Genomic DNA, 26749 nt, shown 5'->3' with positions numbered 1-26749 from the left:
TTCTAAGCTCGGAGTCTCACCCGATCACAAATTAACTCCCTATTTGTACATTAAGAAAAGCTGGTCGACTAACTGGGAAATTGTGGCAAAGCCTGTTTTTGCCGGGACGGGGGTGGTCTTCAACTTTGACACATTTCAGGCTGACTCCTTCCCTTGGGACTCCTCTATGAACCCAATGGAGAAATGGATGCCAATGATACCACTTCCACCCCCACGCCCTCCCCCTTCCCAGCGCCCGCACGCCCTCAAACTCCGACCTCAGCTGGGATGGCCGCATGGACGGAGAGTGGGCCAATGCGCATTACCTGAAGGCCAGAGAGAACATGCACAAAAAAAGCGCTTTGAAATTACTTTCAGTTGAAGCTCCTCTTAAGCGGATAACAAATCTTGCTCAGAATCTGATTCATGTATCTGAGAAGCAAATGTCCTTAAACTCATTCAGCCCTTGGCTGAACTCGGCACATATCCCAGGAGAATCTTGTTTCCCCAGATCCTCAAAACCTGTCAGTCATCTGATATAACAACATGATCCGGTCGAAGAACACCTTCTCTTCTCTAGCAAGAAAGACCAGGACAAATAGAGCATAAAAACATCAGGCAAATGAGGGCCATCCCACAGATGAATAATTACGTGATAAAATAGAGTAAAATATTAACTGTAGACTCTAAGAGGTAGGTATAAGATTTATTGACTGTAGGGACGCCTGGGTGGTTCAGTCGGTGAAGCGTCTGCCTTCTGCTCAGGTCATGATCTCGGGGTCCTGGGATCGAGCCCCACATCGGGCTCCCTGCTCAGCGGGGAGTCTGCTTCTCCCTCTCCCCATCCCCCACTCACGCTCTCTCTTGCTATCTCTCTCTTGAATAAATAAAATCTTAAAAAAAGAATTACTGACTGCATAGTGATTATAACTTTTGTACATGTTAAAAAATTTTCATAATAGGGACACCTGGGGGCTCAGTCGGTTAAGCGTCCGCCTTTGGCTCTGGTCACACGATCCTGGGGTCCTGGGATCGAGTTCCTCTGCCTCTCTCTCTCTGTCTCTCATGGATAAATAAAATCTTTTTTTTTTTTTTTAAGATTTATTTATTTATTTGAGAGAGCAAGAATGAGAGAGAGAGAGAGTACATGAGAGGGGGGAGGGTTAGAGGGAGAAGCAGGCTCCTCGCCGAGCAGGGAGCCCGATGCGGGGCTCGATCCCAGGATCCCGGGATCATGACCTGAGCCGAAGGCAGTCGCTCAACCAACTGAGCCACCCAGGCGCCCATGGATAAATAAAATCTTTAAAAAAATTTTTTTTCGGGGCGCCTGGGTGGCTCAGTCGGTTAAGCGTCTGCCTTCGGCTCAGGTCATGATCCCGGGGTCCTGGGATCGAGCCCTGCGTCGGGCTCCCTGCTCGGCGGGAAGCCTGCTTCTCCCTCTCCCACTCCCCCTGCTTGTGTTCTCTCTCTCGCTGTCTCTCTGTCAAATAAATAAAAAATCTTAAAAAAAAATTTTTTTTCATAATAACATGTTGTCAAAAAGAACCACTGCACTATCAACAAATTAACAAGGCAACCTACTCAATAGAAGATATTTGCAAACCATCTATCTGGTAAGGGGTTAATATCCAAAATATAGAAAGAACTCCTACAACTCCATGGCAAATAAACAATTCAATTCAGGGCGCCTGGCTGGCTCAGTTGGCAGAATGTGTGACTCCTGATCTCAGGGCTGTGAGTTCAAGCCCCATGTTGGGTGTAGAGATTACTTAAAAACAAAATCTTAAAAAAAAAAGGGCAAAAACCAAAACATGGGGAGAGGACTTGGAATACACATTTTCCCAGCGAAGGCATGCACGTGGCCACCAGGTAGACGACCAGCTGCTCACATCACATCCTGAGGGAAACGCAGAGCAAACCACGAGATGCGTCACACCTGTCAGGAGGGCCAACCTCCCAGGAGACACGGGCTGGCGAGGATGTGGGAAAAGGAACCGACGTGCGCTGCCGGCGCGAATGCCAACTGCTACAGCCACTCTGGGGAACGGGATGGAGGGTCCTCAAAAGACGAAACCCAGAATTCCCGTGTGATCCAGCAATCCCACTTCCAGCTCCTTATCCGAAGGGAAGACCCCTGCACTCCCGTGTCCACTGCAGCCTTAGCAGACCAGCCAAGCCACGGAGACGACCCGGGTGTCCGTCGGCAGACGGCTGCATGGAGATGGGTGGGTACGCACCGGCGCGCCCAGCCGTCAAAACCAGTGGAATCTTGCCCCTGGTGACCACACGGATGGAGCGGACGGGGTCATGGCAAGTGAAAGGAATCAGACCAAGACCGTAGGCTGTCACGTACATGTGGAATCCGAGACCGCAGCAGCTACGGAGCTCAGAACAGATGCGTGGTCGCCACAGGTGGGGGGGTGGGAGTGGGAGAAATGGGTGAACTGGCTTGTTTAAATAAACCGACGAAAGCCACAGGGCACCTAGACATACAGTAACGTAGCAGGGAAACCCGCAGGAGAGCGGCAGGTCTGCGCGTCCGCTGCAGCTGCTGGGGCCCTACGGACTCGTGCACGCACGCTTCCTTCCAGATGCTCTCAGATCCCCGCCAGAGGAGAAATCGGTACGCAGGGTGCTTTTGCAAATAACCCTTAGGTCTGTGTATACAATGGACACTGTGTTAATGAAAGCGAACGAAAAGAATGAGAGGTTTTCTTTTTATTTAAAGATTTTATGTATTTATTTGACAGAGAGAGACAGCGAGAGAGGGAACACAAGCAGGGGGAGTGGGAGAGGGAGGAGCAGGCTTCCCGCCGAGCAGGGAGCCCCATGCGGGGCTTGATCCCAGGACCCCGGGACCATGACCTGAGCCGAAGGGAGACACTTAAACACTGAGCCCACCAGGCCCCCCAAGAGGTTTTCTTTTAAAGCCTAGGTGCATGCATTTTTGTTCACCCTTCCTTTAGTGAGTCAAGACTGGGAGTGGGGGCACCTTGTGAGTTCCAATGGTTTCCAGATGGGGTTTCTGGCTTTTTCCCCCCTTCAATTAGTTGTATTACTTGATAAATCAGTTACATTACCAGGGGACTTTCTTCAAGTACCAATGTCACGATTCTCAAGTCCAAATAAAGCTGAACAAATAGTTTGAAAAAAAACAAACAAAAACATGAGGCGCCCAGCGGGCTCAGTCAGTAGAGGGCGCCACTCTGGATCTAGGGGCCGGGGGGGGGGGGGGGGTGTTGTTCCAGCCCCACCTTGGGCGTAGAGGTTACTCACGTAAAAATAAATTCTTAAAAACAAAAAGCAACAAACAAAACCAAAACGAGGCTCACAGACACTGAGAACAGAGGCGGGGAGTGGGCAAAATGGGTGCGGGGGGCCGGAAGGTGCAAACTTCAGCCATCAAATGAGGAGGACCTGGGGCCGGACCGCGCAGCAGGGCATCTACCCAGAACCGTCCTGCGTGGTGACCACGGTGCTCATGTCGTAATAGGTACAAGTGTGGAATCATTAGGTTGTACACCGAAACTAAGATGTTGTATTCCGATGACACCTCGATAAAAAAAAGGAACAAATTCCACAGTGGGCACCCAAGCCCATGGCCTTTCCCATTTCCACTGCAGATCAGATCTCTTCAGGCCGGTTGTCTTAAGTCCCCGTATAAACACCATTCCTCGTTCTCAGGACATAACTCACGTTCTCCCTCCCATTTCTTAGAGAAATCCTCCTCTCGCAAGTGCTACTGCAGGCATTTGGGCTGTGCCATGGAAAACAGGTCTGGAGTTAGTTACTGTTTAGAAAGTTTTAGATGTTACGGGCACCCGGGTGGCACAGTCAGCTGAGCGTGTGACTCTTGGTTTGGGCTCAGGTCATAATATCAGGGTCATGGGATCGAGCCCCACGCTCAGCAAGGAGTCTGCTTCTCTCTCTCTGTCTCTCCCTCCCCTGTGCTCTCTCTCTAAAATACATAAATAAATCTTTTTTAAAACGTTTAGATGTTAGAGTGGGTCTTACTTAGTTTTTAAATTTTTATTTATTATTTTTTTTTTTAGAGAGGGAGGGGGCAGAGGCAGAGGGAGGGAGAATCTTAAGCAGACTCGACGCTGAGTGGGAAGCCCAATGTAGGGCTTGATTCCATGACCCGAAGATCATGACCTGAGCTGAAATCAACAGTCAGACACTCAACCGACTGAGCCACCCAGGTATCCTGAGGGTCTTTTTTTTAGCATAAAAAAACTTTTTGAAGAAAAGTTTCGGGATGCCTGGGTGGGTCAGTCAGTTAAGCATCTGCCTTCGGCTCGGGTCACGATCCCAGGGTCCTGGGATCGAGCCCCACATCGGGCTCCCTGCTCAGCGGGGAGCCTGCTTCTCCCTCTGCCCCTCACCCCACTCGTACCCTCTCTCACGCACACGCTCGCTCTAATAAATAAAATCTTTTTTTTTTTCCTTCTTAAAAGAGATTTATTCACCTGACAGAGAGCACAAGCGGGGGAGAGGAGTGGGAGAGGGAGAAGCAGGCTTCCCGCGGAGCACGGAGCCCCATGTGGGGCTCGATCCCAGGACCCTGGGATCATGACCTGAGCCGAAGGCAGACGCTTAACCATCTGAGCCACCCAGGCGCCCCTAAATAAAACCTTAAGAAAAAAAAATTCTAGGAAAAGACACTATTCTCTGTTGATGACTTTTGCGTTCTTTTCTGTTGCTACTTTGGCTTCTGAAAAGGACTAAGACTTCACACAGGCGTTAACTGTGGGCCCTCTCAATATACAAACTTCTTCAAAATACGTGCTGAGGTGATCTAATCATAATTTGATGTTTTCTTAGCCCGCCTTGTAAATCAAAGAGCAAAAGCTCTGGGCAGAATTCCGGACGCAGAAGGAACGCACAAGGACCCCCCACCCCAGCGGAAGCCCGCGTCTGGCCAGGGACGGTTCACAGGCGCCAGAACTGCCCGGCAGGGCCGCGCACAAGACACACAGGATTAGGTGCCCCCTGACGTGGCCCAACAGGAAGTTCACAGTGTTACCTCGGAATTATTTTTGTAAAAAAGCAAAACGGAACACAAACCAACCCGCCTAGATCTGTCAGTGCACAGGAAATCCAGGGGACAGAAAAACATCTTAAATACCATTAGGATGCAGTCAGGAAAATCCAGAGACAATTCTGTAGAGAAAACACAGTTTCTTCAAAAAACAAATTGTAAGAAAAACGAAGAGGGAAGAGAAGCCTATAGATTGAGAAAGAACAAGGGGCATCAACGAAACGTTAGGATACAGAACGTGCCGGGGCGCCCGGCTGGCTGTCGCAGGAGCGGGCAACTCGATCTCGGGGTTGTTTGAGCTCCACAGTGGGCGTAGAGGTGACGTTAACAGATACAGAACGTGTCTGCACCTTGATTCAGATAAACCAACGGTAAAGAGCTGAGAGGAAAATTTGGACACTGAAGAGATCTGATACTGTAAAATGCTGTCTTAAGATTGTGATTATGGGGCGCCTGGGTGGCTCAGTCGGTTAAGCGACTGCCTTCAGCTCAGGTCATGATCCTGGAGTCCCGGGATCGAGTCCTGCATCGGCCTCCCTGCTCGGCGGGGAGTCTGCTTCTCCCTCTGACCCTCCTCCCTCTCATGCTGTCTCTCATTCTCTCTCTCTCAAATAAATAAATAAAATCTTTAAAAAAAAAAAAAAAAAGATTGTGATTATGGTCCCAAAAGTGCCCCATCTCTAGAGACTCAGTGGGTACGCAGACACAAAAACGGGAGTCAAACCAACCCAGAGGGAGGAGGGATCCGGGGGGCATACAGGTAAAACAGAGCTGACCACAGGGCAGCAGCTAGGAGTTGGAGGAGGAGTACACCGGGGTTCATTATACTATTCTCTTTATTTTTCGGTATTTTTGAAAATTTCCATAATAAAATAAGCTTTTTAAAACGAGTTTTGTTTTGATAGCGCTACATTAGCAAACATTTAAAAATTTTCTTTTTGAATGAAGACCTCCCAGCAGAAAAATAGAACTTTCTGATGGACCATTAATTGGCACATTAATTAAATCTTCCAAGTTACCTAGAAACTGACAAAGTAAGATATTTTCTAAAAATATGGCACAAATTGCTGAATGTTATACTTTATCCATGAAAGACCACTAAAAGCTGGAAGTTTAAGTAAAAACAGAGAACTCTGACAAATTTTAACTTTAATTCCAGGTAAGAGTGTGGGCTCTGGAGTCAGCCAAATCGAGGCTTGTATTCCAGTTCGGCCGTTTTCTGTCTACAAGATAAATGTCTTCTGGCTAATGGTAACTTCTGTGAGCCTCGGTTTCCAGATCTTTAAAAGCGGGTGTAACAGAATTTCTTGATCACCAAAGCACTTAGTTCAGGGCCTGCCACATAGTAAGTACGCAGTAAATAAATCAGAACAATTCCACTATCCTATTTCATCAATTCTGAATGGACGTTTTCGCCCTCGAGTCCCTCTGGGAATCAGGATGCCTCTCCTAAGAGGGTTTAACTGGCACTTTTTCCTTCCTTCATTGTGTGTAAAATAATGGTGTGTACTGCAAATGGAGAGCACCTAAGATTCGATATAAGGATATGGTATCAATCCTGGGAAATCCGTATTCCCAACTTCTGTTTAAAAATTATCACGAACATAGGATAACCGATTTGAAATTTTAAAAATTTCAAAGTAGGAGCAAAACAGTTCCAACACATCATGAACAGAACAGTTTTGAGACAAATTTTTGTAAAAACTGGTTTATCAATTCCATTTTTGTATAAAACACACGGGAGGACCCTAGCAATCAACACACGAGTGCCGCCACATGGAAAGGTACTTTATCAAACTTTGAGCCTAAGAACGTACAAATGTCTCTTAGCGCGTCTACGGTCATTGTCTATGCTTTTCCATCCGCCTCTTTTAAAAATTCCACATATCCCCATTATTTCTTCTGTCCCAGTTACAGTACAATGACGGGGAGGAAGGGGGTTGGTTAAAACGATGCTCTAAGCGGTTTTCTGCTGTCCCTTCTTTCCAATCAGAGACTTGTGGATGTGCGGGATCACACCTGGAGGGAAACGCACAGAAACACATGAACAACTCAGTGCCTCGACGAAGAGCGACCACACAGAAATGCCAGTCACTGGGGCCTTTCACACGCTGACCCTGTGACAGTACCTACAGCAAGGGCTCCCACTCTTGGGGTCCAGGAACCCCACTAAAACTATGCGAAACCAAGAGCACCCACAGCCTTCAGGAGGTTCTCTGAAGGTGATCCCGCAAGGACTGAGAACCACGGCTCACATCTCACCTGCACTCATCCCGACGCATGCCCTGATCTCAGCCCTGACTTCCAAGAGCAGTACCCTGAGCAGTTTCTCAAGATCATTTCTAAGACACAGTTACGGGGTATGGGAAATATTTTAAACACTAGTTTCAAATATCATGTATGAGCTTTAGCCAGGGAGCTAGCTATAATAAAAGTAGCACTGTATTTGGCTACAAGAAGAAATATGTATTCAGATCAGGATGAACAGAAGAAGCCTTCGTTGTAATGGACCCAACACTGAGGGACTTCGCGCGCGCACGTGTGTGTGTGTGTGTTCTAGCTGACTTCACATGCACTGGCGACCCCTGATCTCACATATGTCATCTTACAAAGGCCAGTGACGAGCGAGGCTGAAGAGGTAATCCTACGTACCACCCCCAGCGATGGTCGCCTTGATAAGAGAATCCAACTCTTCATCACCACGGATTGCAAGCTGCAAGTGGCGCGGAGTGATCCGCTTTACCTTGAGGTCCTTGGAAGCGTTGCCCGCCAGCTCCAGCACCTACGAAGCATCCAGAGAGAGCAGGTCAGAGGGTGAACGGTCTGAGGATCGGCGGAGACGTGCAATTATAGCAACAAAGACCCCTGCAGCATCCGTACGCAACAGATACATGAACCGACAACACGGGTCTTTCGTGCTTCGGATGCTTTTAGAGGGATCTCCTTACTTCACTGGGCCCTTTTATATCCACTTGCTGTAGGAACACTAGACACTTGAGCAAGAAACCTGCTGCTACAGAAAGAAGGGCGAGGGAGAACACTATCCCTTCGCCGAGATTCTCAGTGTGAACATCTAGGAAAATCATTCTTTTCCCATGTCCCTGTAGTCTATTTTCGCCCAGCCCTTAACGGCTGGGATGTATTTCTTAGTACTCGTAGAAGTTTAAAAACATAATGAAAGTAATTTCTCACTCAGAGTTTTTAACATCTCTGGGCCCTATAATCTGCAGGCAGCATGCTTTCTTCTAGAATGGGAATTTTCAACTAAAAGAATTTCCAAGTCCCAGCTGGCCGTAAAACTGCATCTGTAATTTGTTTTTTTGCCTCCCCGGACTACACCAGCATTATACAACTCCTGATGGAAGTCCGACAGAAGTAACTCCCCGGAGCCATGTGGAGACGGAGCGGCGGGAGCCCTGGTGTGCACCGGAAGCCACAGGCACACTTTACAAGCCGCCGGGACCCTACTCCGTTATCCCCTGAGACTCCGGCTGGTCTGGGGGGCGGCCTGGTAGCAGCATCTTTCGAAAGCTCCCCAAGTGATCCTAGTGCAAAGCCAAGGCTGAAAAGTGATTATCCCTGACCTTAGATTCCAGTATATTCTTTACTTCTGCTAATAACTAAACCCCCAAACTTAAGTATCTGGAACATTCTGAGCCAGAAGACTACGCCTCCACACGAGTCAAAGCAGTGTGCCCCTCTTCAAAGTCTGCCGCGAAGCACACGCACACTGGTGTGAGCTGCGGGAGAAAGCGGGGCAGAGGCTCCCCGCTGCCCACACTAAATCCCTGGCCTAGGACCTTACAGAGACGAGACTGTCTGTAGGTCAAGGACTCAGGGAGGCTAACGGAATGGCAGCGGTGACAATACACACATCAAACTTCCATCTTTCAGCCCCGGTCCCAACCACAGCCCTCCTGAGGAAGAACCTTCCTGTTCCACCAGGTTGGCTATATCACCACCACCTGACTTGCCTGCTACTCTAGTTACTTCCCTGGCTTGGGATGTGACTGAAGGAGTTTCGGAGCCTGAGAAGGGGCCGGAATGGAGGCACCGCTGATCCATCACCCAACTATTAAGGATTCATTAACTTATCTTCCGAAATGTCAAACTGACCAAGATACGGCATTTTATGCATACGACCCCACAGAGAACCAAAAGGATCCACTAGGTCTTTTACCAAATTCCTTATCACCATCACATATCTGTGATTTTAAAAAACGTATCATCACACTGGCAAACCCTTACCCCACCCCAAATCTTCACTCACAAGGAGTTTCTGGTCTAACCTCACAAAGATCACACAGCAGTGATACGTACAGTCATGGCTCCCTGTGTTACTAGTGTGGTATTGAGAGTATAGGATGTTCCTTTGCCACATCGCTTAAAAATAGGGATTGCTGACCCTTGTCTGAACAAGAGTACATCAAGGTGCCTTTTGACCCTGGTACTGAGTAACAAGCCGGTACGAGGCATCCAAAAGGGCGTATGTCTTTTTGTTTCGAGCCCCGACTCCATCGGTTCCGGCCCTTCCGAGTGCAGGCCCCTTCCTGACCCCACACACAAGACAGCCCCCCAGCACACCTCCGCAGTGAGGTACTCCAGGATCGCAGCACTGTAGACAGCAGCCGTGGCACCGACCCTCCCGTGGCTCGTAGTGCGAGTCTTCAAATGTCTGTGGATGCGGCCCACGGGAAACTGAAAGACAGACCACCAGGATGGGAAGCACCTGAGAGTCTTAGCCTGTGACCGAAGGCTGAGTAACGGGGGTAACGCAGGAGAGAAGGTAAATTTGGTTGTGCCTATCAGAAATCAGACCTATCTAGCAACGAACAGTTCCTAGGACCTGTGCATGTCCTAGTAAGGAGCCCCAAATCTTCATGCCACTTACCCTCCGGAGGAGAGAAGAAAAGGTAGAACACCACGAACCAGGAATTCAACCCCAATATGGAGCGTCATAGCCACGGGCAGAGAAACCACGTGGTGCAGCACCCACTGCACGTCCCACAGGGCCTCGTGTCGTGTCAGGATCATTAATCCCTTCACGGAACAGCCTCATGGGACTTCCTCTCCCACCACCTTCCTCAGGCCCCAGCGCCACCCTTCCTTGCTGTTTCAGGAGGTGATCTGATAGCTAAGAAAAACTAACACCATTTTCTCACCGGGACTCTGAGAGGAGGAACTTTCTCAGCTCACAGGGGTCCTTGTGCCGCACCCCTGCACCCCTGACCGCCCCCACCCCACCCCCACACTGCTCCCCAGCACCGCGGCAGCTCTACCACCTTCCCACTCGCTCCTTTCATCTGCACCTCACTCAAAACAACTCCACGTCTGTGGCAACAGCTCCAGTTTGTCTACATATCTCCTTTCCAAAGGCAAGACTGACTGATTTATGTTTAAGTAGGCGCCACGCCCAGCATGGAGCCCGACTCGGGGCTTGAACTCACCACCTCGAGCTCAAGAGTCGGACACCTAACCGACTGAGCCACCCAGGCGCCTCTCCAAAGGCAAAATTTAAAAGGAAATCCTGAAACCCTAACTTTCCTGTCACCTGTTTTATTCCAATCCAAACCTGGCTTTTGCCAAACATCATTCTTTTCCCCTGCTTCATTCTTCCCCTCCTGCTACCTTCTTCTTCTTTTTTTTTTTTTTCTTAACATATATTGCATTATTTGTTTCAGAGGTACAGATCTGAGATTCAAGTCTTGCACAATTCACAGCGCTCACCATAGCACATACCCTCCCCAGTGTCTATCACCCAGCCACCCCATCCCTCCCACCCCACCCCCCACTCCAGCAACCCTCAGTTTGTTTCCTGAGATTAAGAATTCCTCATATCAGTGAGGTCATATGATACATGTCTTTCTCTGATTGACTTATTTCACTCAGCATAACACCCTCCATTTCCATCCACGTCGTTGCAAATGGCAAGATCTCATTCCTTTTGATGGCTGAGTAATAATCCACTGTATATATATATCACATCTTCTTTATCCATTCATCTGTCGATGGACATCTTGGCTCTTTCCACAGGCCAAACATCATTCTTGAAGGTCAGTGGTAACACTTGAACTGCCAAATCTAGTGGCCATTTCTAGATCAAATTCTTAAGGAGGAAAGGCATGGTATTCTGTTTGTTTACACTCCTTCACTAAGTAATCCTGAGCTCCCCCAGAGCAGGCATATTAGGACCTGCAACCCCATTTCTTCGTCAGCTGCAGAGATTACAGAGTTCTAATGGTCTTCCAGTTCAGGCTGGTCTTCAGGCCTTTCTTTCTCTGACTCAAATACCATGTGTTTCTGAGGGTCCACCCGGGTCCTCGTGTTCCTTTCTCATGCTCTACATAGCAAACATCCATAGCATCAACTACCAACTTTACATACATGATCTTAAACTTGTCATTCTTTCGATCACTCCCTCTTGGAAAGGGGGCTCAGATCTATGACTTTTGGATGTCTTTGTGTGTGTTTTGCTGGAACTTCAAATCACTCACCTGAAATTATGTCATAACCTGTTTCTGCCACAAGACAAACTCCTCTGACCCTCAGATTCCGAGCCTTAGGGAAACCTTTCTCCCCTTGCCTCTCAACCCTATGCCTCCCCTTCCCCTCGTGGAGGACACACACACGCCTCCCATTCCTTCCGCCCTGCTCTGGCTCAGGTCTGTGTAACCTGACCCCTAAAAGCACCAAAACAGCCTCCGCGGTCTTCCCGCTGTCACCTGACATTTTCAGGTTTACACGATGCTCTAAAATACAGAATTTACCATCAAGAGTAACTTCACCCCCCTTCCTTCAGTACCCCTGGATCATGTCATCCTCTTGCTCCAAAACTTTCAGTGGCTCACCACAGCCAAGAGGATAAAAGCCCCAACCTTACAGTCTGGCCTTCACACTTTCCTTTTAAAAGGGTCTCTTATATGCAGGGAGTAATTCTCACTCATTCAGAAAATCTTGAGTTTGGGGATTAAAGTTGCAACAACTGAAATATAAGAAGTTTGAAAATATTTAGTGTTTTGAGTACATCACTCCAGTCTGCAACTGAAGCTACTGGGGAAATATTCAAAGGACAAATGAATAGCCCATTATTCTACCCAAGTCTATCTCATCCTCAGAGTTACCTCTATCTCATCCTCAGAGTAACCATACCACTGCAGATACCTTCTCCAAAAGAAAAATTGAAGCAGACTTATTTTAATGTGATACAATTTATAAAAGAGCCAGGAACATACTTACGATCTAGAAGTAACAGATTTTAAGAGAGCTAAATCACAGAGTTCGTTTAAGGTCATTTCACAACTTGTTTTCATTTAGAAGAATACGAAGTAAAAGACTGTTGTTTTAGGATTTAAATTTAGACCAAATAATCTCATTAAAAGGCCAGCAATACAAGTACATTTTCATAGTTAATGAAACATCTATGGGTCCTGAATCACAACAGTAAAACTAATTTAATAGTGAATTACGAGAGCATCATTTACCTGCAGACCGGCTCTCTGGGAGCGAGACACTGCCTTAGCCTTGGCCTTCCCACTGTCCTTTCCGGCTTTGCCTCCAGCCTAAGTGAAAAAAAGGTCCAGGTGAAGAGTTGGAAATGCTATTTCAAAAATATTTGGGAAACAATTTCTTCCAGTTTTACCTCAGGTAGTTAAAAAAAACTCTAGGTGATCTCCTTCCTCAATTTCAGATATACATGTGTTATATCACCATTTATTAATTCATATAATCATGATGTCAAACCTTAAATATCTATTTAAAATGAGGTTCCTAAAAGTTAATTTAGGTTAAATTTAACCCTGAAGAATCTTCATCAAGTCAATATAACTTTTACGCTGGAAATATTTCATAATGAAATATTTTAAAGACATTTAAAAAAAGTTACCATGTATCATTTCCACAGAAATAGTCAGAAGTTAGCTATTTGGGGAGAGAGGAAAAAAAGCACCTTAAAAAAACCAAACCCTCAAAAACTTACTCTTGGAAACAGCACGTGACCCAGCAATCCCACCCCGGGTCTCCACCCACAGGACTGAAAGCAGGGGCTCCGACCGCGCACGTCCAGACAGAAACGGCCGTGTCTCTGGAGGTAGGGAGTGCAGTGCACGCGTAAAATGGACGAGTGCTCAGCTATGAAGAGGACATTCTGGCACCTGCTCGGACACGGACAAACCCTAAAGCCATGGCCCTAAAGGACAAATACTGTTGATGCATCTTACAGGAGGCCCCTGGTCCCAGCCAGAGGGACGCAGAGAAGGGTGGTTGCCAGAGGCTGGAGAGGAGCCGCAACAGAGGCTTAGTGCGTAATGGGAGCAGAGTTTCACTGGGGGAGGAAGGAAGAGCTCTGGAGATGACTGGCAGTGCCGGCTGCGTAACAACTGAATGGACTTAACGCCCCTGACTGGACACTGAAGAGTGGCTAAAATGGCAAGTTTTGTTACGTGTATTTGCTGCCAGCTTACACCAAAAGGGTCAAACAAACCCTACTATCAACAGCTAGCAAAAGAAATATTCAAAACGTCTTACAAACAGGACATCGTCCAGAGACGCAGGGGAAAGTATGCAGCCATTTCAACAAATGAGACGCGGTGTGTGCGATACAGAACCCCCGCAACAGATTTCTTCGAGAAAAAGGCGGAGCATGTGCGAGGGCAGTGAGCTCCTACTTCTGCAACACGGGGCACTGCACACACAGGACGTGTGCACGTGCGTTTCCGGGAGGTGGCAGCGAGTCCGACAAGTCAGGGGCCTCTGGGGAGGGGACAGCGAGAAGCCGCCTGGCAGAGAAACCCAGGTTCTCTTCTGGACTGCGATTTTACCGGCCCAATCCGATACGGCTTCAGTTTAAAAAAAAAGCTGCTTAAAACGTAAAATCAGTTTACAAGATGGGCCAGCTGTCTCGGGGAGTGGAGCGAAGCTTTGGGCCCGCAGATCCTTCCTAATGCGCGTTTCTTAAGAGAATTTGCGAGCTACCAAAATCAATCGCACACACTCCGCCCAGTTGCCTGTCGCAGTGGTTTTTCGTTTGTTTCTTCTCAGTCGGTTTAACGTTTAGCTCCCCAAACGCTGTTAGGTTAGCAGGTATTCGGAGCAGGAAACACGTCTACAAACTACTCCTTCCTTACGCTCGGTCCTTCAGCGACAGGGAAGGCTGGGGCGCCCCTCACACCTGAGCAACTCCCGCCCGCACGGCTACACAGGAGGAGGACCCGTGTCATTTCGGGTTTCTGGCTTCGGCTGACACTGAGCTCCTCACTCGCGCGGCCGACACCGAAAGCGCTTTAGCCCCGGAGTCAGAAGTTTACAGCGACGGCCGCTGTCCCCGGGCCGGGCCAGGAGGGACGAGCGAGCTCCCATCACGAGCCGCCACCTGCCAGAGCCCGAGGGGACTCTCGTCACGCGGTGCCAGCCGCGGACCCGCGGTGTGCGCTGTCCCACTCGCTCGGAAAGGCAGCGGGCACCGAGCCGCAGAGACGCAGCGGCCCGCGGAGGTCCGCGCCGGGTCGGAGGGGCCCGGCCGGCCCGACACCCGCCCGGGGCCGCGGCTCAGCAGCAAGCCCACAACTCGCCGCCGCCGGCATTTGTAGCTCCCGAGACGGGCCCGTGCGCTTGGCCGCTGGCGGAGGGACGCGGGTCTGCGGCGCTGCCCGGGGACACCGCCGAGAGGCTGCCCGCCCGGGACACAGGCCGGCCTCACGGCCCGCTCCCCTCTCTGCGCGCCGGCGCCACGGCGGGCGGGGCGGCGACGCCTCAACAGGTAGCGGCGCCACCCGCCGCCGCCGCACGGCCGCCACCCTCACCATGGTCTCGGCCGCTCCCGCCCTCGCTCCCGCCGAGCCGCCGCCGCCGCCGCCGAGCCGCCACCCCGGAGCACCGACCGCCGCCGCCGCCGCTGCCGCCGCCGGAGCCCGGACAATAACCGGGGCCCGCTCCGCACCGCCCCGGCCAATCCCCGCTCGCCTTGCTGGTTTGAACCCCGGCGGCCGCCCAATCGTGCGACCTCTTCTAGCCAGGCCCCGCCCCCGGCACCTCCTCCCTAACGGCTGTTTGTTTTTGCACACGGCACGCGGGGGCGGGGCCTCCAGCCCCATCACCGACGCGCCTGTGTGCGGGCGGGGGCGGGGCCACGCGCGGCTCTCGGCCTGTCTCCAGGGCTCCAGCCCGACGAACGGAGGGGCGGGCCAATGAGGGCGGACGGCTGTCGGTAGCCAGCCAATGAGAACACCGCCCGCGAGCAGGGAGGCGGGCCGCCGTGAACGACGGCGGGGTTAGCCAATGGGTGGGGCGAGCGGAGGCGGCGGTGGCTTTCCCGCGCGCTCTCTGCGCCCGCTCTGCGGCCGGTGAGGAACTCTTGGGGCGCCAGCGACGGGGGGCCTAGCTTGTGCGCGTGCTGCCCGCAGGCCGAGGCCCTCGGTGGCGGGCGTTCGGGTCCCGGCGGCGCCCGAGCGCGGACAGAACGCGGACACCGGAGTGCGGCCGGCCGCCCCAGGACCGGCCCCGCCGGGGTGGTCCTGCCGTTATCCTTCCGCGCGCGCGGCGCCCTGCGTCGGCCTTTGTCCCTGCTACGCCTGCCGCCTCCTCCGGCGTCCGCCGGGGGTTCGCTCCTGCGCCTGCGGGGCGGGCACGGGGGGCGGCGTCCGCGCCGCCGGCGGGACCCGGAGGTTTCCGTGGGGGCGACCTGTGGCCGCCGGGGTGGGGGCGGGGTGTGGGCCCGGCATCCCGGGGCAGGTGCCCTCGGTGTCCCGGCCCGCCCCGCGCCCCTCCCCCGCGCACCTGCAGACTCCGCCCCGGAGACCCGACCTGTCGCCTCGCTCCCTGGGTGTGTGGTCCGCGCAGGGCACCTCGTTGTCCCACGGCCGTCCCACGGCGCGGGTTTTGGGTGAGGCCAGGTGCGCAGCCTGGGCCCGCACGGACCTCCGCTCGCCGCCTGCTTCGCGGCTGGGTTGTGCGACGGGGCGCCCTGGAGGGACACCCAGGCCGGCGGGAGAGGGACGCGTCTGTCCGCTCTGAGCGGCACCCGAGCAACGCTCTGCTCCTTCCAGGGCCGCAGCCGAATCTGTTCTCCCAACACCCGCAAAACCGGCCTGGCGCGCCTCCCGCGCAGCAGCCCCGCCAGCCCTGCGCTGCGCTCCCGCCCCCGGGTCCTTCCCCGGGGCTCTAAGGTTCTGCTTTTCGTTCTTCAGGGTGACTAGCTCCGAGTTGTCAGCGGCTTAGTTCACCCAGCATCAGGTGACAACTCTGTCCAGTTAGCAACCCTTTGCATCCTCTGTCCAGACAGCGTGGTGTTTTCTGGAAACTGACGGACCTTGACTGATACGCACAGGATATGTATGTTGGTAATACTTTATTACGAAAAGTTTTAAATGGGGACACCTGGGTGGCTCGGCAGCTGAGCGTCTGCCTTCGGCTCAGGTCACGATCCCGGGGTCCTGGGATCGAGCCCCGCATCGGGCTCCCTGCTCTGCGGGGAGCCTGCTTCTCCCTCCGTGTGCTGCTCCTCCTGCTTGTGTTCCCTCTCTGACAAATAAATAAAACCCTTAAAAAAATAAGTTTGTTTAAAAAGAAGAAAAAGTTTTAAACGTATGCAAAGGTCGAGTGAATAGTACAATGAACTTGAAGTTCTGCTCACACAACTAGTGACCATGGACTCCTGGCCACTTTATTTTAGATTCACATTTACATCTGCCCCACCTCTAGCTGGGTTACCTTGAAGCAAATCCAAAAGGAAAGCAAAGGAGCAACAAATGTTTCGGCAGGAAAACAGTTTCCTTACAAAAACCTCCAGTCACCTTGAATTTGTGCAATGCGCACGCATTGTTTCCTTGCACAATAAAACACAAAAGAAGAGCTAACTAAAAGCAAGCAGAAGGAAGAACATGATACAGATTTGAGAGGAAGTGGAGAATAAGAAAAACAGCAGAACGAGATCAATGACGCTAAAAGTTGGTTCTTGGTAAAGATCAACAAAATTGATAAACGTTCGGCTAGACTAAACAAGAAAAAGAAAAGAGGATCCAGATTAGTGATATCAGAAGTGAGAGAGGGAAGATCACTACCAACCTTACAGAAACAAGAAGGACTATCGGGGAATGTTTTTTGGACAACTGTGTGCCCTTAACCTACATGAAATGGGCAGAGTCCTGGGAAGATATAAACTCCCAAACCAGACTCCAGAAAACAGTAGGAAACCTGAATAGACGTATGACAAGTAGAGAAATTGAATTAGTAATTTAAGATCTTCCTACAAAGAAAAACCTAGTCTTCACTGTTGAATTCTGTCAGAAGAATTAATACCCATCCACCACAAACTCCTCCAAAAAATAGGAGGGGACACTTTCCAATTGATTATTGGAAAGTCCCAGTGTTACCCTGGGACTAAAGTAGGACAGAGACCCTATGAGAAAAAAAAAAATCTCACACACCAATCTCCCTTACAAATATAGAGACAAATTCCTCAACTTGTGAGAACAGACTCAGCCACATGTAAAAAGGCTTATATCCCAGGAATGCAAGGTTGGTTTGACATAGGAATATCAATGCAATATGCCATATTAGTAGAATTAAGGACAAAAACCACATGATCATCTCAATAGAGGCAGAAAAAGCATTTGACAATATCCAGCACCTTTCATCATAAAAACACCCAGCAACGAAGATTAGAGGGGAACTTCTTCAACCCGACAGAGGCCATCTGGAAAAACCATCGCTAGTACCATACTTAGTGGGGGTGACTGATGCAAAACCCACACTTCTTGATTTTAAAACTTACCATGGGGCGCCTGGGTGGCTCAGTCAGTTAAGCGTTCGGCTCAGGTCATGATTCAAGGGTCCCGGGATCAAGTCTCGAGTTGGGCTCCCTCCTCAGTGGGGAGTCGCTTCTCCCTCTGCCCCTCCCCCACTTGTGCTCTCGCTCACTCTCTTTCAAGTGAATAAATAAAAATACTTTAAAATAAATAAAAAATAAAACTTACCACAAGGCTGCAGTGATCGAGATGGTTCAGTGCCGACATAGGGTAAACAGATCAGTGGTATCGACCAGAGTCCGTCTCTGGTCGCTCCGTATTTGACAAGGGCTTCGAGACGATTCAATGTGCAAAGCACAGTTTTTCAAGAAACGTTACTGGAAGCTGCCTGAAGAGAATTTGTTTTCTTTTTCTCATTCAGTCATTCACATAGAAATGCATTGCCAGGAAATGAATGAACATTCAACAATGAATTATTTAGGGTGAGCTGTGGGTTGGCTTTTGAATATTCTTTGGTATTTTCTAAATTGTGTTCCTTGGCTATGTGTCAGCTTTATAAGTGCCTTTATAAAAAATGCATTTAAAAATACTTCAATTTTACATGGGGGAGAAGTAAAATAAAAAATGTGATAATAGAACAAACGACTACATTTTTCAAGAGTTAAAACTCACGCAGCCTTAAAATTTCAGGGTCTGCTCTGTGCCAGACACCATCCTAATGGTAAGTACCTTCTATACATGCTTTTTAATCCTTATAATAAAAAGCAAAGTACAATCTGGGATCCTCATTTTATATGCGAGAAAGATCCAGAAAGGCCATGTGACTTGTGTCATCTGTAAGTGGTCTCTGATTCTTTTGACTGTTTACCAAATTTTAGTGCTACAACACGGAGACCCTCTCAATTTCAGTCTATTGCAGGACAGAATATACATTTAAATTTAAAATAGGAATTCCACTAATAGAGTCTGTCCACCAGCTGAGATATTCTAGAGTGCTCTGCCAATATTTAATTTGCTCATTCTTCCCTTCCTTCTGAAGGGACCACATTCACTGTTTTCCAGTTTCCCAGTGTGACTTCCCAATAATTGCAACTAAGAGTTTCAAAAGCTGAAGTTCCTTTCCTTTTTTTTTTTTTTTACCAGCTAAAATGGATTTCTTTGGAAATAGCGGAGAATGACGATTCAGGACATAACAAAAGCTGAAGTTTATTACCAATTCATGCAGCAAATGCTTGAATGAATGGTTTCCAACTGATTTTGGACAAAATACCACCAAAATTTAGAGGTCTCGTTTACAAGAAAAAAATGTCAATTCAGTATACGTTGATTTTCAACAGCTCATGGCTCAAACTTTTTTTTTTTTAAGATTTTATTTATTTACTTGTCACAGAGAGAGAGACAGCTAGAGAGGGAACAGGAGCAGGGGGAGTGGGAGAGGGAGAAGCAGACTCCCCGCTGAGCAGGGAGCCTGATGCGGGACTCGATCCCAGGACCCTGGGATCACGACCTGAGCCGAAGGCAGACGCTTAATGACTGAGCCACCCAGGCACCCCTCAAACATTTCTAAAATAGGATGTTGAACAACAAAGAGAGAACACCCACACCGCTGTGCTCAAGGGCTTGTTAGGTTCAACATTCACTGTTTCACAAAAATTTTGTAGTTTAGCTGCTCTGAAACCTGTTAAAAGTTGGAGACTATTCTGTACTTTTTTTTGGTAAGACTTTATTTGTCAGAGAGAGTGAGCAGCACAAGCAGGGGGAGCAGCAGAGAGAGGGAGAAGCAGGCTCCCCACTGAACAGGGAGCCCGATGCAGGGCTCAATCCCAGGACCCTGGGATCAGGACCTGAAGGCAGACGCTTAACTGACTGAGCCACCCAGGTGTCCCTATGGTGTAGGTTTGAGTCAGGAGGCTATCACAGCTCGCTTAGACACCTTATGAGTTATGTGCGTGCCACGTCCAATTCCGAGTGCACTTATGCTCCATAGATTTCTTCATTTTTGCACCACTAGGCTCCAGCCAGCTGTGCGTTCCTATTACCACAAGAACAATTTCATCTTAGTCGTTGGACTCTTTTTTTTTTTTTTTAAAGCTAAGCTTTTTGCCCAGTGTGGGGCTCGAACTCATGACCCTGAGATCAAGAGTCCCATGGTCTGCCCAGGAGCCAGGCAGACGCCCCAGTTGTTGAACTTTTAAACTGATTTCACAGTAACATTCAAACGATATCAGATGATTTCACCGTCAGCATTGATCATAAGGACTGAGTGAAAATTTGAACCTCAGGAGAACTGATAAAGTTGCTGATTCTATTTGAGCCAGGTTGAGGCACTGGTTGACCTGGCATCACGTGGCTGAAGTCGTCTACGTATTAACAGCTATCCTTGTCTCTGGGCAAAGTTTATTTAAAGCGACCGCTAATTTTTGAAGTTGAGGCTGCAGATTCATGTCTCCTGGTTTTCCAGCCATTGAACTTGCTAGGACGCTAAGGTCAACAAAACTTCTCTATAAGTTACATGTGGAAATGGACACTCAGTATTCACTCAGTTTTCGTTAGATACACACTTTTTTTTTTTAAAGTTTACTTAAGCGATTTCTACGCCCAGTGTGGGGCTTGAACTCATGACCCTGAGATCAAGAGCCACATGCTCTACCAAATGAGCCAGCCGGGTGCACCATTAGATACATACTTTTAATTTTTTTAATAGAATTTATTTATTTATCAGAGAGAGAGAGAGAGAGAGAGAAAGCACAAGCAAGGGGAGGGGCAGAAGGAGAGGGAGCAGCAGATTCCCGCGGAGCAGGGAGCCCGATGCAGGAGTTGATCCCAGGACCCTGGGATCAGGATCATGAGCTGAGCCGAAGGCAGACACTTAACCGACTGAGCCACCCAGGCGTTCCAGATACATACTTTTTAAAGCTCACTCTTGCTGGAAGTTTATCGTGAAATAGAAAAGTATTATAAAAAATGGATAGTTACAGATTTCCACCACACCCTAACTGACAAAGCCACTGTAGCAAGAACATTTGGGGTTCCCTCTGTTCGCAGCTCAAACACCCACCACCTAGGATTTCCTGCTGACCCCAGACGGCAGGCTCCGCACCGCCTCCCGCCACCTGACAGAGCGGCACCTGTTTGTAACCACCCCAGGGCGAACGCCCTCCCCACGGGACTGACGGGGACGTGCTCTGTTGGGTTTGGAAAGGGTCAGGCACAGAGAAGGTCACTGCTGGTCTCTTCTCAACTTTAACACTGTGGTCAAGCGCGCACTGTATCTGATGCACTCGGTCCCAAATCGGGACAAGCTAGGGGTCCCCCAAGCTCATGTCTTCTCACTCTAATAAAAGTGGAAATAGTATCCTGTAACACATGACAACTGCTGGGCAACGTGGGGGGAGGGGGGGCGCTGAGGTGACAGGCAGCACGGGACGGTCCAGTCCAGGGCAAGTGTCACCACGGGAGGATGGGGACAGATGGGGACAGAAGGGAGCAAGACTTCAATCTGCTTTTTGTATTATTTTGAAACGTGTTATCTATTTGAAAAGGTAGACTCAAAAAAGAAAAAAAGCAAGACATTAGGGGCACCTGGGTGGCTCATTGGGTTAAGCGTCTGCCTTCGGTTCAGGTCATGATCCCAGGGTCCTGCGATCGAGCCCCACGTCGGGCTCCTTGCTCAGCGGGAAGCCTGCTTCTCCCTCTGCCTGGCCCTCCCCCAGCTTGTGCTGTCTCTCTCTCTCTCTGACAAAGAAATAAAATCTTAAAAAAAAAAAAAAAAAAAAAAAAGCCAGACGTCAAACTGTATCAAATGCCAAACATCTGTTCATTTAAAAAGAAAACCCGCTGGCCTATAATTCCTTTTTAAAACGATCAAAAATCTGAGCCTCCTCAAATTTGACTTGTAGTCAGTGAAAAGACCCCCCCAAAAAATAAATAAATAAGGAAATTGTTTTATTATTCCAAATAAAATCTTTTTCAGCTTGCCGTAAAGGAAAAGGTTAGGAATACGGTTCAACAGAGACATTTGGCCACAAATGAGTGGTGACACAGTGGCCAAGGGGCCCAGTGGCCATGCATTTACCACAACTGTGGCCAGGATGCCCTTGGGGTAGAGCCCTAGAATCGGGATTGCTGGGCCAAAGGCCAAGTTCTCAGGTGATCGTGCTGGATCTCGCCAGACCCTTCCAGGGGGGTCGTGCGCTTCCACAGTGATACCCACAGAATCACCAGGGCACTTCGTTGTCAGACCGTCGCTGAGAAACAGCAGCTCAGGTAGCTTTACTTTGCATTTCTCTTATTAGGAGGGAGATTACTTTCATAGAATTATGGACCCCTGGTGGCACTTTTTTCTTTGACTTGTCTGTACCTATTTCTTATTTGTGTGTGATTTGCTTTTACCTTCATGCATCCAGAATCCCCAGGCCCCAAATAGAGTCCGGAAAACGGCTGTGGCAGAACAGTGCTGTTCTTAACCGTGGCTGCCCTTGGGCCATACCCAAGTCTAGAAGGCCCCGAAACGGCCCTAGCTCAGGGCGCCGAAGCATGACTCGTTCCGAGAGCCACTCAGTTCTTCTTCCGGGAGCCTGGCTCAGTCTGGCGGGCTGTAACTGGAACGTGTTACAGTTTGGCAATCATCTTTCATACGCGTTGAGATTTAACAGCGGGGGAGTACCTTCTTCCGCGCGAAGGGGAAACGTGCTCCTTGCTGCAAAGTGAAAACATGTCAAGTCCTGCTTGCTGAGTCCTGGGAGGACCCGGTTTGTGGGCTTGGCGGGTGCTCGGCCAGGCTGACTGTGGGCTTAATGCCCCTGCCTGTGTCCCCAGCCCCGCTCTAGAATGCGCCCTTGTTGCCAGCTGAGGCCTGGCCCTTGGAGGGTGGGTGAGAGCAGCTTTTCGGGGAAACCGAAGGGCTGGCTCCCTCCAAGTGTGGGCTTTGAAGGCGAATGGCAGGGACAGCGTAGAAACCCGCAGTGAAAAGCCCTGGCGTCCCCCCAGACTTGTTTTATCCCAAGTCCCATCCACGGAACAGAAAACCGTCAGCTGGGGAGCCTGGGTGGCTCAGCCTTTAGCGTCTGCCTTCGGCTCGGGTCATGATCCCGGGGTCCCGGGATCAAGCCCCACATTGGGTTCCCTGCTCAGCGGGAAGCCTGCTTCTCCCTCTCCCACTCCCCCTGCTTGTGTTCCTGCTCTCGCTAACTCTCCCTCTGTCAAATAAATAAATAAAATCTTTAAAAAAAAAAAGAAAAAAGAAAACTGTCAGCTGCCAGGGTCTGGAAGAGGTCAGCAGGTGTATCCAAAGCAAGCTCAAAAAAAAAGCAAAGAAAAAACAAAGCAAGCTCGCAGCCTCCCCGGGAAAGGCATGGTGTCAGCTGGGCTGACAAATGAGACCCCCCTGTCTCGATGAGTCACTTGCCTGAGTGACATCCCCAGCTGGGTTTTCACAGCCAGGAAACAGCAGCTGCTGCCCTGGAACATTCCACACTGCTAACGGCAGCTCTGCTCCCCACACACTGTTTTCTGCCATTCTTCCTGAGAACCGAACGTGCTAACGGCAGCTCTGCTCCCCACACACTGAACTAGGCATTACTGGGGACACGATGTGCATATTCATAAAGGCTCTCTCTGAATTCTAAGCCAAAGCTTCAAGGTCAGAAGCAGCTAGACGTAAGTACGGTCGGGAAACACTCACTGTAGGACGCAGAATAAAGAAAAAGGAAAAGAAAAAGAAAAGAAGGAACAAATCTTCTCGTTCCTAAACTGCACAGTAGTCTCATGACACGAAGCACAGGGCCGCCGGAGGCCTGCATGCAGGTGAGCATCACTCCATTTCACAACTTCTTACTTGTGAATGCCAGTTGTTCGCCTGAAATACACACAAAGTCGATCGGAAACGCAACCAACAAACAATTCCTCCATTCCTCAGAGCTCACGAAATAAAGACACTTTTCTCTCAACTCCAGGGGCTCAAAAGTTTTTGTTTTGCCACTAGGGAAGACATGCCCATGCCTGACTCAATGGACCCTAAAATCATGAGAAAATAGGTTGCTTTTCAATTCAATTTCTGCATCAGAGGTTGCTTTGTGACCCAGAGTAACATATAACACACAAGGGATGGCCATTAATGCACCTACCGAGGTTCTGCGTCGTTTCACCTGGTGAACTAATACCACGTGTTTTCAATATGCGTCTGGGGGGCTCAGTCGGTTAAGTGTCTGCCTTCGGCTCAGGTCATGGTCCCAGGGTCCTGGGATCGAGCCCTGCATCAGGCTCCCTGCTCTGTGAGAGGCCTCCTTCTCCCTCTCCCACTCCCCCTGCTTGTGCGCTCTCTCTCCAATAAATAAATAAATAGTCTAAAAAAAAAAAAACATACATAAATGTGATGGGCACTTACCACTGCCGAGATTTTAAGAAATTATCAACATTTTTCAAAAGGACACATGCTGAATTGTTTACCAATAGTTACCTTTAAGGAGTGGGTTTGGAGAAAGAGAGAACATTTATTTTTGTTTCTTTATTTTATTTATTTATTTACTTACTTACTTATTTTTATTTTTTTTATTTTTTTTTAAAGATTTTATTTATTTATTCATGAGAGACAGAGAGAGAGGCAGAGGGAGAAGCAGGCTCCCAAGGAGCAGGGAGCCCGATGTGGGACTCGATTCCAGGACCCTGGGATCATGACCTGAGCCGAAAGCAGACGCTTAACCATCTGAGCCACCCAGGCGCCCTTTACTTACTTACTTATTATTTTTTAAGAGCACAAGCAGGGGGAGAGGCAGAGGGAGAAGGAGAAGCAGACTCCCCACTGAGCAGGGAGCCCAATGCAGGACTCGATTCCAGGACCCTGGGATCATGACCTGAGCCGAAGGCAGACGCTTAACGACTGAGCCACCCAGGCGCCCCTGGAGATTTTAATTGCCAAAAAGATGCCCACCGGTTATGAGGGTGCTGAATAAATGAGCAAAGGACAGGACGATTTTGAGGGTGGGACAGTCTAGGAGGGCTTCCTGGCAGAGCCTGGGGAGGGAGAAGTCGGGGAAGCCCCAGCAAGGCTGTGTCTGAGCCAGGCCCCCACCCGCGGCTTCAGTCCACACCCCCAGCTTCTGGCCTGTGGTCCAGCCCTGGGAAGCCTGCGGTGCCCTTGAGTAAGGGACCACTGCCTGTTCTTATTTATTCACTTGACTGTTTCCTGATTTGACACCTAGGATGGGAAAAAAGATAAAATAGCATAAAAGGGGCCATTTTCAGGTCCACTTGCTCTTCCCACTGGCTTCCTATGAAGGCTCCAATCCACTCGTGCAATGTGACTTTGGAACCATTTGTGTTCTGGGAGGGAAACCATGATTTTAAGGTCTAGAGCGAGCTGGTGGTGCTCACAGTTGAGTTGGGCTCACCCTGATAAAGGCCATAGCATTTTCTTTCTGGGTCACTGAAACGGATGAACCCAATCAGCACAGTTTTCTTTTTAACTTTGGGGACCTTTTTTTTTTTTTTTTAAAGATTTTATTTATTTATCTGACAGAGAGAGAGAGAACAAGTAGGCAGAGACAGGCAGAGGGAGAGGGAGAAGCAGGCCTCCCGCCGAGCAGGGAGCCCCATGTGGGGCTCGATCCCAGGACCCCGGGATCATGACCTGAGCCAAAGGCAGACACTTAACCGGCTGAGCCACCCAGGCGCCCCTGGGGACCTGTTTTAATTTTGTTCTCAGACACCATACCCTGAGGACATTGATGAGTGCGACCCACAGTTTCTGGTCGGCTGCTTCCCTGTAGGAACCCTAGGAGGTCCTGCAGACCTTTGTGGGGCACTCAGGGCTCCCAACATGGGAATGGGGCAGCAGCGCAGAGAACTGGCTTAGATGTGCAAGGAGTGAAGGCCCGGGCCCATCTTGATGGCTGGCTGATGGCTGCTTCCCAGCTGCGGGGACTGGATCGGTCGGGCCCCAGGGGAGCCCCTCCGTCGTCGCCTCTCTCCGTGGCAGGCAGGGCACGGGGCGGAGAGCAGAGGCACCCGGCGCATCACGTGGAGTCCTACCCCCACCCCCCGCAGGTGCGCTGGAGCACCTCCCGGGGCCCAGGGAGCGGCTCCCCCCTGCTTCCCGCCTCTGCCGCCCATGCTGGGCCCCCGGCCCCCACCGGGGGTCTGCCGAGGGGCGTCTGGGAATCTGAGACCGCGCACAGGCTTTCCCTAAGGGGGGAGATGCGCTGGCTGCAGCCGGTCCTGCCCTCCAGGGACCCAGGAGCGGGACTGGACCTCGTTCTCCCCCAAAGCTCCCCACTGTTCTCACTGCGCCCCGGACCTCGTCTTCTGCAGCCGGGGCCGCGCCTGCACGTAGGGGCTCGCGACGACCAGTGAGTGGCCACAGTCCGCTGCAGATTCCAGTAGCGGCCACCAGGTGGCTTCTCTGGACGCCAGACCGGCGGGGACCCCGAGGTTTTTGTGTTGGATACTCGCCCAGAGCCACACTGCCAGCGTGTGAGGAGCCAGGGACAGAAGCTAGCTCATGGCACCCGAAAGGCCCACTGTTCTCCCTGCTGGTCACAGCGCGGTCCTGTCCCTGCACCCGCCGCTGCCCTTGGGAGCTCGCCAGGGGTGCAGCGTCCCAGGCCCCACCTCGAGAGCAAGCAGGAGCCCCGGCCTCCCCGGGGAGGGCTGCCCCCTGCAAACCCTCCCGAGGAGCTGTCGTTCCCGGGTGGGTGGACGTGCGGGCAGTTGAGGCAGAGCGGTCACGGGGTAAAGCCGGTCCAGGGACCGCTGTGCCACCCTGAGTTTCTTTAGTTTTCCTGCAGCAGAGATTCCTAGCCCTCTTCCTGCGGTTCCCTGAGATCCGCAGGCCGCCGGTTCGCATCCCCGACTCAGGAGGCCCACCGGGGGGCTTAAAAAGGTAGAGAACAAAGCGCAAAGGACACCCTATGTCTGCGTCCCAAAGACTCGGGTGCAGGAGGCCTGGGGCTCCCCAAGGGGGTCTGCAGTGAGGGCCAGCGACACCATGGGG

The 26749-nt window shown here is 50.5% G+C and overlaps 1 protein-coding gene across 1 annotated transcript; it reads right to left on the bottom strand.

Moving 5' to 3' along the window:
* Nucleotides 1–6712: 6712 nt before the first annotated feature.
* On the bottom strand, nt 6713–15123 carry LOC123835762 (histone H2A.V). Its single transcript, XM_045864983.3, has 5 exons — nt 14818–15123; nt 12502–12579; nt 9605–9718; nt 7673–7802; nt 6713–7039 (listed from the first exon to the last, which is right to left on the bottom strand). The coding sequence occupies exons 1-5, from the start codon at nt 15106–15108 to the stop codon at nt 6978–6980; spliced, it is 675 nt and encodes a 224-aa protein (XP_045720939.2). The 5' UTR covers nt 15109–15123; the 3' UTR covers nt 6713–6977.
* Between the last annotated feature and the right edge of the window lie 11626 nt (nt 15124–26749).

The sequence above is a fragment of the Mirounga angustirostris genome, unplaced genomic scaffold (genome assembly GCF_029215605.1).
Source record: "Mirounga angustirostris isolate CCGP_5_RB_7025 unplaced genomic scaffold, mMirAng1.0.hap1 SCAF_12, whole genome shotgun sequence".
Taxonomy (NCBI): domain Eukaryota; kingdom Metazoa; phylum Chordata; class Mammalia; order Carnivora; family Phocidae; genus Mirounga; species Mirounga angustirostris.
This window is presented reverse-complemented; position numbering and strand designations above follow the sequence as displayed.